This window comes from Myotis lucifugus, unplaced genomic scaffold (assembly GCF_000147115.1).
Source record: "Myotis lucifugus unplaced genomic scaffold, Myoluc2.0 scaffold_53, whole genome shotgun sequence".
Classification (NCBI taxonomy): Eukaryota; Metazoa; Chordata; class Mammalia; order Chiroptera; family Vespertilionidae; genus Myotis; species Myotis lucifugus.
Window position 1 is genome coordinate 4,653,198 of NW_005871101.1, and position 15,359 is coordinate 4,668,556.

Genomic DNA, 15,359 nt, shown 5'->3' on the forward strand with positions numbered 1-15,359 from the left:
CTTAGAATTCTTTCAGATCTTGAGTTGAAGGGAGAAAAAGACTGCATGGTATTTATTAAGAATTATTTTATTTTATGCCATTAGCATTGTTTATGTTATTGTATTTTAATATTAGGAGGCACAAGTTGTTTCTGTCTTATGTAGATGTTGTATAAATATGATAATCAAAATTGGGACCCCTCTTTAAGAATGGGCACGAAGAGAAAAATGGAAACAGTAATGATTTCTGCCTCATCCTGTCTCTAAATGCATAGCTATTATGTCAAAAGAGATTCCATTAATCTTTCTGATTTAGTAGTGAGTAGATGGGTGACTGCCTGAAAACTTAATTCCAAATGTGGTTCTCCTTGCTCAAAGAAACGGATTGAAAAGGCTGAGATAAGTGGCTTCTATATAATGTCTTACACTTCTGAGTGTTTAAAATTTTTAAACAATATCTTCAGTTATGAATTTCTATAAAAGTTACTTTAAAATCTCCTGAAGAATTAATCTGGATATGCTATAGAATCATAAAGATACAAGAGTCACTGATGATTCCTATTGCGACAAATTATCCTGGGAAAAGTTAATTATGCATTCCTATCTACCTGAAAAATAGAAGTATTAGTTTTCTTTATTTTTGCAGAACTATTTTGAGATTTTTTAATTACTAATGATTATAATTTATGAAGGTGTTATGAATTATAATTACTCATACAAAGAAGAAAATGTCTGCTGGGTATTTTGTCTATTTTCATGTTTTGGGTTCTCCTAAGGGTGTGTCAGTGTTTGGACTGAACAGTAAAGAGTGAAAAGGGGCTCTCTCACTATTATTCCAAAGACATTTAAATGTACTTTCAATCAGCTTTAAAATTATGTAAAACTTATTTTATCACTTTTGAAATTATCCTTTATTACATACTAGAGGCCTGGTGCACAAAAATGTTTGCACTGGGGGGGGGGGGGTTCCCTCAGCCTGGCCTGTGCCCATTCACAGTCCAGGACCCTTGGGGGATGTCCACCTGTCATCTTAGGCCCACTCCCCGGGAGATCAGGCCTAAGCTTGCAGTCAGACATTCTTTTGGCAGCCAGGGAGCCCTCGGGGGATGTACGACTAAAGGCTTAGGGCCCCAAGGGATCAGGTCCAAACTGTTAGTTGGACATTCTTAGTGCTGCCATGGAGGTGGGAGAGGCTCTTGTCACCACCACTGCACTGGCCAGCCATGAGCCAGCTTCTGGCTGAGTGGCACTTCTGGCTGAGTGGCACTCCCCATATGGAAGTGCACTGACCACCAGGGGGCAGCTCCCGGTTGCGCATCATAGCAACCGGTCATTCTGCATATTAGCCTTTTATTATTATTATATAGGATGTCCCTATTTCCCCCCTTTTGCCCCCTCTACCCAGCTCTTGCCCCCACTTCTCTCTGGTCATCACCATACTGTTGTCTGTGTCCATGGGTTGTGCGTATATTTTCTCTGGCTAATCCCTTCTTTAAATTCATTTCTTTAAATTTTTATTTTCAGATAAGTGCTTATAACTGCACTATTATATATTTTCTATTATATCATTTAGAATTAAGATATTTTTTAATTGAACCCTTGTAAATTTTAGCACAATTTAATAAATTATGCTAGAAGCAATTAGGAGATTTTTTCATGTAATTCAGATACATTTCAATTAATATTTTATTAATTTTTAATTTTTTAATATTTTAATTTAAAATAATCTCATACATGTAAAAAAACCTATAAAATACTACAGCATATTATATGTACCCTTCACCCAATTCCTTAGGTGTTAATAATTTAAACATAACCATTACACAACTAACAAAATTTGGAATATATTTTTCTTATAATCTCTTTAATGTTACTTAATCCATTTACTTTGTTTTTGTTAATCTTCACCCAAGGATATTTTTCCATTGAATTTTAGAGAGAGTGAAGGGAAAGGGAGAGACACATTGATTGGTTGCCTCCTGCACATGCTCTGATAGGGACTGGGGATCAAGCCAGCAACTGAGGTACATGCCCTTGACTGGAATCGAACCTGGGACCCTTCAGTCCACGGGCTAATGCTCTATCCACTGAGCAAAACAGGCTGCAGCTTAATTCATTTACTTTTAATCTATATGTGTCTTTATATTTAAAGTGGGTTTTGTTTTTGATTCACCCTCATAATCTGTCTCTTAATTGGTGCATTTATGCCACTGACTTTCAGATTGCTTACTGATAGAGTTACTCCATATCAGGCAGCTTCTGGGGCTTCTGGGGCCAGCCTGCCTTGCCGCCAGGAACCGGATCGGGTCCCGGGCAGCAAGGCAGGCCGGCTTTTGGGGCTTCTGGGGCTGGCCAGCCCTGGATAGCAGTGCGTTGGCAGCTGGCGCTGTTCCGCCCTGCCTGCAGTATGCAAATTAGCCGCCATCTTTGTTGGCAGTTAATTTGCATATCGCGTTGATTAGCCAATGGGAGGCGTAGCGAAGGTATGGTCAATTACCATGTTTGTCTATTATTAGATAGGATGACTGTAAGGAACATAAAGCAACAATTGACATGGATCCATTCACACCATTTGCCTTACCCTAGTAGAAAAGAAAGGTGAATGGATTTTGGCACATCATTTGTTTCAGTTTTGTCCTCCAGTTTTTACTTCTTTTTCACTTGCAAACACAGGATGGCTGGAAATAGGTGTTTGCATTTATTCTGTATACCATGTCACCTCCATGAGGTTTTGAAAGCACTAGAGATATAAAAATATTGTCTTTAGTAGTGAGCTGTGATTCAGAGTTGAAGATCTGAGAAGCTGTACTTTTAAACCTAAGGGCTTATGTTACATGCATAAGAAGATATGTGCTAATGCCTCAAATTTAAAACTCAACCACGCTCATCACTATTTTATTATGCTGTGTTTGCCTGACTGAGTGTCTATATTTAGAAGAACACCTTTCGGTCATTTCATTTTTGCTTTCCTGTATGAAAAACAGGATTCATGTATTTTTCATGTCAAGCTGTCATGGGTGTTAATTTACTTTATAAATTTCCATAAAATTATTAATGATGATATAATTATGTGTTTTAGACAAAGGAGAGGGCTTTGCTATTAGACATTGCTTATTTATCTTATAGAGAACAAAGGCTAAATGATTTATTAAAATATTAAGAAAAACTTGTTATTACCAATATTTGTTTATCCAGAAATTTTTAAAGTTTTTTTTTTCCTTTCCTAGGTTCATTTTTGTTTATGGGACGAGTGACAAATCCTGACACTCAAAATGTGAAGGGAAGGGATTTAGATTCGCTGTGAATGAAATGCACAGAGATTAAGGTGGTTACTAGAAAAGAGAATTGATTGTCAAAATATCATCATCTTGCAAATATATTCTGTATATCTTTTTCTGTTTTAAACTGTGCCCGTGTTAATCTGTATTAATATAGACCTATAGTAATGAATAAATGAAATTAGCAGTATATAAAGATTTATTCAATGTTTCTATTCTTTTTGTATGTTTTATGTAGTCTATTTGAATCAAAAGCAGTGAACTTGCATTAATATTACTATTTATATGTTAGAACAATCCTATCTAAGATATTTTAGATATCAAATTTCTGTCATAGATATCAAAGTCTCTATATTGCTTAAAGATAGTTGACTCCCAGGTATAACAAACAGCACTACCCAGATCATGGGGGAACTAAGGTTCAGATAGAGTGGGTGTTGTGTGCACCTCTCTAGGGTGCTACTTAAAATGCAGAGATCCGCTATCTATGATAGCAGATTGAGTTTTTTGCTAATCTTATTCTGTGTGTTGCATATAATATTTACATTGTTTTAATACCTCTTAGGACATATCATATTTTTTTTATTCTGACTTATGCTTTAAATATGTCTAGAAAGTAGAAATGAGAACTTTATAAAGCTTTCATGTACATGAAAGTGGCAGTTAAATTAGTGTGATTCAGGAGGCTGGCCTTCCAAGATTTTACAACACTTAGCTAAGAACGTGTTAGAGTGAAGATTGTCATCTATAAAGATGAAATGCAGAATCCTTCCTCTGAATACCTTGAACTGTCAGATAGAAATATCTAAAATAATACAACATTCCAATGACTTGATATAACATGTCTCACAGTTTTTCCATTTGCATGTTAATGATGTCAAGTGCCTTTTTGCAATTCTTGCAGAGATCTTATGATAATGGCTACCCATTGTTGAGCCCTAATGATATATCAGGCACTAAAGTAAACACTTTACATTATGTTAACTGTACTAAAAATCTGATGAGATACTATTACCCATCTTTCTGATGAAGAAACTGAGACTCTAAGATGTTATATAAATCAGTCAAGATTATATAGCAAATAGACATGGTGGTCATTACCGTATTTCAAAGTTTGAACCCAAGACTATCTGAGCTACAAGCCTGTGACCATAATCACTGAGTTATAATTCCTTCTACTAAAATCCTTCAGTGTAGTACAGGTCCCCCTCTGAAACGTTGTGCTGTCTAGTCCTCTAAGTCTAGGTGTTCATCTACAGCGAAACCTAGAGCAATATTCAAGATATTATGAAGACCATTTTAGAATTGTGATTGCTTAAAACCATAACATTAAAAGCCATGTTCATTTTCCTGGACTGTCAATTTGAGCTTACTTAGGTATAACACTTTAAATGCTAATCTATATGTTAATGATATAGCATAAATTTGTTCCTTATCAGGGAATTGGTTTAAAAATATGTTTCCTTCATTCAGGGAGTAGAGAATAATCAGCTCAGTTAAGAGTTAGTAGTTTTATTCAGGCCTGTTCCAGAATCCTGTTTTCCTGGGATTCCCTGCATTCTTAGGATCTTCTTCCACATGTTATAAGTCAGTCTGCTCTGGGGCTTCCTTCCTTCCTTCCACACATTATAACTGTGTTCCAGGCACTGTTCTAGACACGGGGATAAACCAGTGAACAAAACTGACATGGTCTCTGCCCTCAAGGGGCTGACTTTTACTGGTGGCAGAAAGACAGTAAACTAGTGAACAAATGGAAAAACAGGTTAATTTCAAATGGTGAAAGCAATGACTAATGTAACAGGATGAGGAAATAAGAAGGGTTTTAGAAACTAAGATAGTTTAGTAAAATGACTGCCCAAGTTTCACTTTAAGTACGTGTTTTTATGTGTTCCTAATGTATTTGCTTTTTTTTTTTCAATAAGATCTGTTGACTACCTCCCTCAAGTTTCCTCCTACAGAGCCTGACTTTGTACTGTAGGGTAGTTTGGCTGCTGTTTTTCTTTGCTGATTTTATACTCTTTGTCTGGTAGGTGTTACTTGCCTTAAAAAAGGAGAAAGTTTAAGGTGCCCTGGAAGAGAATGTAGCCTTCTTGTGTGGGTGCAAGCTGAAAATTTCCACTTCTATTATTTAGAAATATAGTGGCCAAAGCATTTCCAAGTTTAAAACTTTTTTGTTGTTGTTGTTAAACCTTACCCGAGGATATTTTTCCATTGACTTATAGAGAGAGTGGAAGGGATGAGGAGAAACAGAGAGAGAGAGAAACATTAATGTGAGAGAGACACATCGATTGGTTGTCTCCTGCACATGTTCCAACCAGAGCTGGGGATTGAGCCTGCAATCAAGGTACATGCCCTTGCCCAGAATCAAACCTGAGACTCTTCAGTCCACGAGTGGACACTCTATCCACTGAACCAAACCAGCTAGGGCCCAAATTAAAACTTTTTCTCTCTACCTTCAGCTGCAATTAACTCAGTAGCTATAATAGCTCCATATCACAAAGTTTAGAAGCATCTAAAATATATTTATAAAATATATATCTATCTAAACTAATGAAAGACAAAGATGCCAATTGACCGTGCCTTCACCACGCCCCAAGCCACACCCACCAGCCAATCAGAGTGACTATATGCAAATTAATCCAACCAAGATGGCGGCCAGCAGCCATGGAGCTGGAGCAAGCAGGAGGCTTGGTTGCCTGGGCCATGGAGGAAGCCAAGTTTCCCGCCTTCCTTGAGCTGGCTGTGGCCTCTGCTCATGGCAACAAAGTTTCAATTATAGAAGATAAATAAATCCCAGATGCCTGCTTCCAGCCAGCCTCCACTGGGAGCTTGGGTGACTGGGGGTCGTGGCTAGCCTGAAAACGGCCCTCAGCCCCTCACCCAGGCTGGCCAGGCACCCCAGTGGGGACCCTCACCCTGAAGGGGCTGTGGTCAGCCTGCAAACGACCCTCAGCCCCTCACCCAGGCTGGCCAGGCACCCCAGAGGGGATCCCCACTGAAGGGGCTGTGGTCAGCCTGAAAACAGCCATCAGCCACTCACCCAGACTGGCCACACCCTCATGGGGTGAGGGTCCCCACTGTGGAGCTTGGTCAGCCTGCAAGCAGCCACCAGCCCCTCACCCAGGCTGGCCAGGCTCTCCTGTATAATAAAAGGGTAATATGCAAATTGACTCTAACAGCAGAACGACTAGGAATGACTGGTCACTATGACACCCTCTGACCACCAGGGGGCAGATGCTCAATGCAGAAGCTGTCCCCTGGTGGTCAGTGTGCTCCCACAGGGGGAGCTCTGCTCAGCTACAAGCCAGGCTGACGGCTGCCAGTACAGCGGTGGTGGTGGGAGCCTCTCCCTCCTCTTCAGCAGCACTAAGGATGTCTGACTGCAGCTTAGGCCTTCTCCCCACTGGCAAGTGAACATACCCCAAGGGCTCCCGGGCTGCCATAGGGATGTCTGACTGCCAGCTTAGGCCCAATCCCCCAGGGAGCGGGCCTAAGCTAGCAAGTGGTCATCCCCTGAGGGGTCCCAGATTGCGAGAGGGCACAGGTCGGGCTGAGGGACCCCCCCAAGTGCACAAATTTTTGTGCACCGGGCCTCTAGTTATGAAATAAAAACCACTTGTGAGCTCAAATAAAAAGAAACAAGTGTCCCTATCTAAGTGCACTCTTCTTCTGTGCCAGGTAGATGCCAATGCTCAAGGTGACCCTGGAAGCCCTAGATGAGAGGAGGACAAAGCCACTGGGCTCCTTTATCACCGTGCATCACAGATCCTCTCTGCTGCCTGGGTCAAAGCCAACCACGATTACCTACTGGCTTTGGAGAGTGATGGGAGCAAGAGTTATATTTTCATTGGAATTTGAGGGATTTGTTAGTGACAAGAGCGAGTGTTAATTTGGTACCTTTAACAGGGTACTTCTATAACAGAACCCAAAGTATGTGGCATAATTAGAGGTGGACAGCAATAACAACAATAATAACAACAACAATACAGTTATAGCAGGCTGGAAGCCAGGTGCCGTGGCTGACCAGCAGCCCCTGAACGATGGATGAACAGATTTCTCTGACACAGTTTCACTGACGGGGAGAGGGCTAAGGGACGGCCTGGCTGAAGAAGCCAGGCAGCCTCGATTGCCTGCCTCTTTAGGCTTTTATTGGAATTTTTATCTTTAGATACAATCAGTAGGGTGAGTAATCTTGAGAGGACACATGTGTTTACATTGTCCTCTAGGCAAGGGCATCCAGGGATTAAGCATAAGGATTCCAGGAAACACCTGGGGGGTCGGCATATGCACAGGCTTGTTTAGAAAGGTCAAGGAATAATCAGGGGTGCCACATTTGACACTCGCCTAAGTCTCCCCTAAGTCGGAATTCTGGTAAACAGGGTAGGAGGCCTTCCACACACTTCCCTTTTATCAGAATGTCCTCCTTACAAACTTTCCAACCAAGTCTCTTGTGCTCCCCAACAGCCAGGAGAGCTTGTTAAACTGTAAAAATATTTGGTAAACTTGCTGCAATGATAATTTGGAAAGTAGACCATGTGAATACTGACCTAATACACCCTGCAGATGACATTTCACATCTCGCTTGAACTTGTTAGACTACTTGACCTGCTCTTACCAGGTGGAATACAAATAGAAATGTTATGTGTTACTCCTGGCTACAGTGGTTTGGAAGAAAGTTTGTCTAACTTTCTTTCTCTGTTGTTCACTCTGTTGGCTGTGCATCAACATTAAGGATGACCATGGAAGCCTTTGAGGTATCTGGAAGATGGCAGAGGCTCCATCAACCTGGGTCCCCAGCCTGCCCCCTCTCACAGTCCAGGAGCCCTCAGGGGATGTCCTACTGACAGCTTAGGCTCGCTCCCTCTGCAGGAGGCGACTGAGCAGATCAGGGGAAGGTGCCACCCTCATCACCCTGCTGCTGCTGCCACTGCTGGCCACACAGCCACCAAGGTGTTTTCATCAACGTGGACTCCAGTCCCTTCACCATAAAAAAATGACAACTTTCTTTAGGCATTTTCAAGATGTCTCTTTCATAGGATATGACATTTTTTAAATTTATTTATCCTCACCTGAGGATATTTTTCCATTGATTTTTAGAGAGCGTGGGAGAGAGAGGGAAAGACAGAGAGAAACATCAATGTGAGAGGGACACTTTGATTGATTGCCTCCTGCATGAGCCCTGGGCCCCATCCAGGGAGGAACCTGCAACCTAGGTACATCCCCTTGATCAGAATCGAACCCGGACCCTGCAGTCCAAAGGATGAGGCTCTATCCACTGAGCCAAACCGGCTCGGGCAGGATATGACATTTCTTAGCCCCTTTAGCAGCGGACCTTCATGTTTTCCTCCAGGAGTGAAGTGGAAAAACCCTAGATCACCTTCTTGGATTCTTATTACCCAAGTTACCAAGAACACTGCAAGTGGTGTACAGGGAGCTTAGCCAATGAGCTGTCAGAAAAGGTGTTTCCTCTGCAGCTCACGTGAAGAGGCGGGACTGCTGGCATGTGGGGGCGCTGGCAGGCCCCCCTGTCTCTGCTCCATGCCTTCTCAGGCCTCTGCAGCATCTGGGCTTTCCTCGCCTCGCACGCAGTCCCCTCCCGACCACCTGCGCGCACTGCCTCCTCCTGAGCGGTCGTGACATTACGGAGTCCCGGACAATTTGCATATTACCTCTTATTATATATATAGATTGTTTCACTGTATCTTGACCTTGCCAGAACTCCTTGAAAGAATGCAACAGGGAAAAACATAGATACATATTTCCCCCAGCGCCTTGTGCAATGATTCACTACAATCCAGGCAGCCTCCCTCTTAAGTTGATTTCTTTACCCTTAATATCACCTTGAAGGGTTGTGCAAGTGCATAATGTAGGAAAGAACAAGGAGATAACTTTAGATATCTTTGAAAATATTGATTTTGGCATGGAACTAATCATCTAAGAACAGATGTAATATAATTAACTGAGTCCTATTCTGGTGCATTTTCAAAAGATGGTAAGAGAACATTTCATTTGATTAAATTATCTAGAGATTATTGAAGAAAGATAATTTGGAAGCTGGAATGTTTGGACTTTCTTAAATATACCAACCAGAGCTTACATTTATCTTCTTTTAGAGATTTGTGAAATAGGAATTTTTAGGGTTGAAATAGGCAGGTTTAGGGAATTTTTAAAATCAAAAAGAGGTCCATGGGAGAAACACAGGGCTACAGAGCTACAAAGGTTACATTTCCATAAGACAAGGGAGTTGGGAGTAGCAAAAGGTCTATATTTACAAAATAAAGAAGGAGGAAGAAAGCCCAGAGGGAATAGGAGAACAATGAGGGAGGAGAGCCTCTTGTGTCCCACGTGAGATTCGACTTTGAGCTCAGGAGTTGCTATAGTGACCAAATCAGAAGGGGATGGTGACCAATCAGAGGGGATATCAAGGTGCACAGATCGGCAGCCTTTATAAACTGTAGGGAAAAAGAAACTCAGTGGGACTCTTTCCCCCTCCCCACATGAGAGCTTGTACTTGTTCTTCAATAAATTTCCATCTTTGCTATCCCATCTTCCATCTGTGGTTTCATTTTTTGACTGCTGGACAAAGAATCTGGGGAAGCCATTCTGCCCAGGGGAACACCACATGTTCCACTCCAAAAATCCCATATCATTTGTAGGATACTGTACTTTGATTTTGACTGGTATATTTAATTCTTTATACACTTATTATACCAGTAGGTTAAGATAAAAAATATATCAAAACTAAAAAATGCTCTAATAGTTCATTTTTATCTGTGAGCACATTCAAAGGAAAACTATGTTAATCATCTAAGACATTTAAGTAAAGTCAGTTACTAATCTATTCATTCTATCTACATCAAGCATGTCAAACTCATGGCCTGAAAGTTGCATGCAGCCCACAATGAATATTTTTGTGGCCCAGCCAATATAACGATATGTAAGAAATGTTTTAATAAAAATTTTGTAACTTAATTTTTACAATGTCCTGTTATACATAACTAGAGGCCCAGTGCACAAGATTTGTGCACTCAGGGGTCCCTCAGCCTGGCCTGTGCCCTCTCACAGTCTGTGAATCCTCTGGTGATGTTCGACTGACAGCTTAGGTCCGCTCCCCGCAGGCCTAAGCTGTCAGTCAGACATCCTTAGTGCTGCCACGGAGGCAGGAGAGTCTCTCGCCACTGCCGCTGTGCTTACCATGACTTCTGGCTGAGCTGTGCTCCCCCTGTGGGAGCGCACTGACCACCAGGAGGCAGCTCCTGCATTGAGCGTCTACCCCCCGGTGGTCAGTGTGCATCATAGAGACTAGCCGTTCTGTCATTCGGTCAATTTGCATATTAGCCTTTTACTATATAAGATTATGAGTAACGAACTACGATGTTAGCTAATGACTGATTACTATAATTGTGTTGCATTCATTTCCCTTATGCACCTTATGCTCAGGTGCACCATTTCTCTCCACTAATACTAGCAGCGAATATTTTAGCAGCCGATTGCCACATCATTAGTCTTGGACTGACTTGTTTGGTGTGCACAACAGGAAATATTTCGCTTTCAGAGAATAAGAAAAATTGGTTTATTTGCTTATTAATTAGTGCAGTTATTCAGTGTCTAGTAAGTTAATGTTCAAGAAAAAATATTAATTTTTATTAAAATTTTCTATTATTTTATGCTAATGATTACACATTTATTCAGCCCTTTGTATTCAGCATGTCTCTATTGAAATAAACCTACATTTCTATGAAATTTTGTTTTTATGCAGCCCACATAAACTTAAACCTTGTTTATTTGGCCCATGTTAGCCTTTGAGTTTGACATGCTTGATCTATGTGATGATAAAAAGTTAACAACCTAGTCCTGTAATTGGACTGATATGCAAGCTTTTTCACATCCAACTTAAATTTCCCCAAAGTATTTTATAGTCTGTTCTCTGTACCTATGAGTCTGTTTCAATTTTGTTTGTTCATTTATTTTGTTCTTTAGATTCCACATATAAGTAAAATCATATGGTATTTGTCTTTGTCTGACTGGCTTATTTCACTAGCATAATACCCTCTAGATCCATCCATGTTGTCACAAATAGTAAGATTTCATTCTTTTTTTTTCAATGCTTGAGTAATATTCCATTGTATTCCACTGTATATGTACTATAAATTTTTTATCCACTTGTCTACTGATGGGCACTTGGGTTGCTTCTATAAGTTGGTTATTATAAACTAGAGGCCCGGTGCATGAAATTCTTATACTCGGGGGGCAGGGTCCCTCAGTCCAGCCTGCGCCCTCTCAGAGTCCGGGAACCCTTGGGGAATGTCTGACTGATGGCTTAGGCTCGGTCCCCGTGGAGCGGGTCTAAGTCATCAGTCAGACATCCTTAGCACTGTCGCAGAGGTGGAAGAGGCTCCTGCCACCACTGCTGCTCTTGCCAGCCATGATCCTGGCTTCCGGATGAGCAGCACTTCCCCTGTAGGAGCACACTGACCACCAGGGGGCAGTTCCTGTGTTGAGTGGGATTGGGCCAAAACCGACTCTCCAACATCCCCTAAGAGACCCTGGATTGCAAGAGGGCACAGGCCAGGCCAAGGTACCCCACTAGTGCACAATTGGGGCTGGGGAGCGATGTGGGAGGTTGGTCAGCCGGGGAGGGACCACGAGAGGGCTCCAGGGCATGTTGGGCCCGTCTTGCTCAGTCCCAATTGGCCGGACCCGAGCAGCAAGGTAACCTACTCGTTGGAGTGTCTGCCCCCTGGTGGTCAGTGCACATCATAGCGACTGGTCGACCAGTGTCTACCCCCTTCCTCCTGCAAGCCACCCACCAGGGACTGAGCCTACAACCTGGACATGTGCCCTAACCAGTGCACGTCATAACGAGCAGTTGAACAGCCTTAGCATATCATTAGCATATTATGCTTTGATTGGTTGAATGGATGACCAGACGACCAGACAAGTAGCACATTAGGCTTTTATTATATAGAATAATGCTGCCATGAACATAGGGGTGCATATATTCTTTTGAATTAGTGTTCGGAGTTTCTTTTTTTTTTTTATCATATGGGTTTATTCCAATCATGCCAGCAGTATGGGAGAGCAGCAAGTCATCCACAAAAATCTGCTCTGCCTCTCCCCATAAACCAGTTGCCTATATAGGGTAGAACAAAGACTACATGGAGAAGCAGGGATTACAGGAATGGGGAAGTAGTCACTGTGTGTTGGGGTGGGGACTCCATTGTTTTGGCAACAATGTTGTTAATCTTTCCATGATAATAGGCAGTTCTTGAATGAGAATGGGCCACATTCCAAGGTTGACTTCTAGAGAGGGAAGGGAGTATGAAGGGTGTGTGTGTGTGTGTGTGTGTGTGTGTGTGTGTGTGTGTGTGTATTGGGGGAGGGGGGGGAGGTGGGTGTACAACTCCCAGCCAGATTAAATATAAGTTTCTTTAGATTTATTCCCAGAAGTGGAATCACTGGGTCATAAAGCAGTTTCATTTTTAACTTTTTTGAAGATCTTCCATACTGTTTTCCACAGTGACTACACCCGTCTGCATTCCTACCAACAATGAACAAGGGTTCCCTTTTCTCCCCATCCTTGCCAGCACTTGTTGATTTATTGATGATAGCCATTCTGATAGGTGTGAAGTGATATCTCATTGTGGTTTTAACTTGCATTTTGATGATGATTAGTGACATTAAGGGGGGATTGGTTGACTGGGTGAAAACGTGAAAGGATTAAGAAGTACAAATTGGTAGCTACAAAATAGACATGTGGATGTAAAGTACAGCATAGGGAATATAGTATTGTAATAACTATGTATGGTGCCAGGTGGGTACTTGAAATATTGGGGGAACACTTTATAAATTAAATGATTATCTAACCAACATGCTGTGCACCAGAAACTAATGCAAAATGATATTGAATGCAAACTGTAATTAAAAAATAAAATAGAATAATATATTATAAAAATAAAATAAGAATGTAATCTATCCTTCAGAAGTTATATTGGCATACGATGTCCCAAATATGTGAATTTGGTCAATTCAGTTAAAAACCACAAGAACATTTTTTTAATATTAAAACATTTAATTTTTTATTTTTGATTCCATGAAAATCAATTTACTTTTGATTTCTAACAGGTTAATGTGATTTTATAATTTATAGCAGCACTTCTTAAGTGCCTGAGACACTATGAGGTCAAACTGTTTTCATAACATTATTATGAGGTTAATTGCCCATTTACCCTCAGTCTCTCATGAGCGCACAGAGAGGCTACAATCTGTGTGAGATTGCAACAGATTGAATGGAAGGACAGATATGTAACTATTGCTGTTTTCTATTAAATAAGATATAAAAGAGGTATGAAAAATATAAAGATATGCTATTGTATTCTGTGACTTTTTGTTGTTGTTTTATTTTTCCAGTTAAACTCAATGTACCCTCAGCCATAACAACTTCTTTTATTTATTTATTTATTTAGTTATTTATTTATTTATTTATTTATTTTATTGATGTCAGAGAGGAAGGGAGAGGGAGAGAGATAGAAACATCAATGATGAGAGAGAATCATTGATTGGCTGCCTCCTGCATGCCACCCACTGGGGACTGAGCCCACAACCCGGGCATGTGCCCTGACCAGGAATCAAACCTGTGACCTGTCAGTCCACAGGCCAATGCTCTATCCAGGCTACTTTGTGACTTTTTAAAATTGGGGAAATAGTTTTCTAAAATAAAGATATGTTACTTATGTTAAATTTAATAAGTTTATTGTTGCCATATTAAAATGAATTCATATAAATATGTTTTAATTACTTAATTTTACTTTCTATTATGACAAATATATAGCACTTCAGTATGCCCAATGATTTGTAAGTATAAAAATATATCTTTTTTAAAAATATATTTTATTGATTTTTTACAGAGAGGAAGGGAGAGGGATAGAGAGTTAGAAACATCGATGAGAGAGAAACATGGATCAGCTGCCTCCTGCACACCCCCTACTGGGGATGTGCCCACAACCAAGGTACATGCCGTTGACTGGAATTGAACCTGGGACTCTTCAGTCCACAGGACGACACTCTAGCCACTGAGCCAAACTGGTCAGGGCTAAAAAGATATCTTGAGACCAAGAAGTTTGTGAACCCCTAGTATATATTCATAGGCCACACTGACATGAGACAGTCAAACATTACACACACAGACACAAATCTAAATGAGTGAAGGGAGGGAGCATAGAAGTGTGAGTCTGGGAAACTTGGACTTCATTACATTGTGGAATAGGTACATCACAGTCATAGATATATGCACAATGTTGAAAGACAACTATTTCAAGTATTATAGTGCTCCCCACCCCTCTCAATATTTTTCTCACACCAGAAAAGGAAAGAGAATAGCTATAAAATCCTTTGCATTACTGCAGGACAGATGGACTATAGGGTATGACTACAGAACAGAATATAGCCACAGGAAGGACCACAGAGAGTTAATGCAAATTTAAAAAAATACATTATCTCTATCTCTATCTCTATCTCTATCTCTATCTCTATCTTTATCTCTATCTCTAGTTCTATCTCTAGCTCTATATCTATATCATCTATCTGTATATTTGCACATATGCATGTGTGTGTATTCCCCCTTGGAGGAATATAAAATCATACAAATTGTTTTGTAGAGAACATGCATTAGAAGAAATGCAAGACTCATTTTTATTTTCTCTGTTTGTAGAGATCTTTACAGGGTAAATGAGAAATTTAAGTAATATTTTGTCAAGGCTCTTTGGCTACAGAAACCCTCATGCTGAAACAGGAAATATGCTTTATTTAATGATGCAGGGATATTTTCATTACCAAGAAAGAAACTGCAATCCAGTTTTAGGGCAGCCAGAACCTGGAAGCAACCAACATCAAGTCTTCAAGATGTTATTAAATCATGATCTTTCTATTTGGAACACTATGGTTTTTCATCTTTGCTTCTTTCTGGAATCCTGATAAATTTATTTGTCTCTATAGATTGGTGTTTTTGCTGCTTCATAGAAATGGTTAAATATGACCCATGTAAGTTTCCATGTTTACTAGTAAAAGCCAAACCATCATCAGAGGCTAGCTAGCATCATCGAA

General features: G+C 40.6%; 1 protein-coding gene across 1 annotated transcript in view; it reads left to right on the top strand.

The window, feature by feature from the left end:
• The window catches only part of SERPINI2 (serpin family I member 2), a 33,866-nt gene extending 30,583 nt beyond the window's left edge, over positions 1-3,283 (top strand). The window contains exon 9 of the mRNA XM_023753917.1: positions 3,207-3,283. Coding sequence (XP_023609685.1) covers positions 3,207-3,283 — 77 coding nt within the window. The remainder of the gene's footprint in view (positions 1-3,206) is intronic.
• The last annotated feature ends 12,076 nt before the right edge of the window (positions 3,284-15,359 follow it).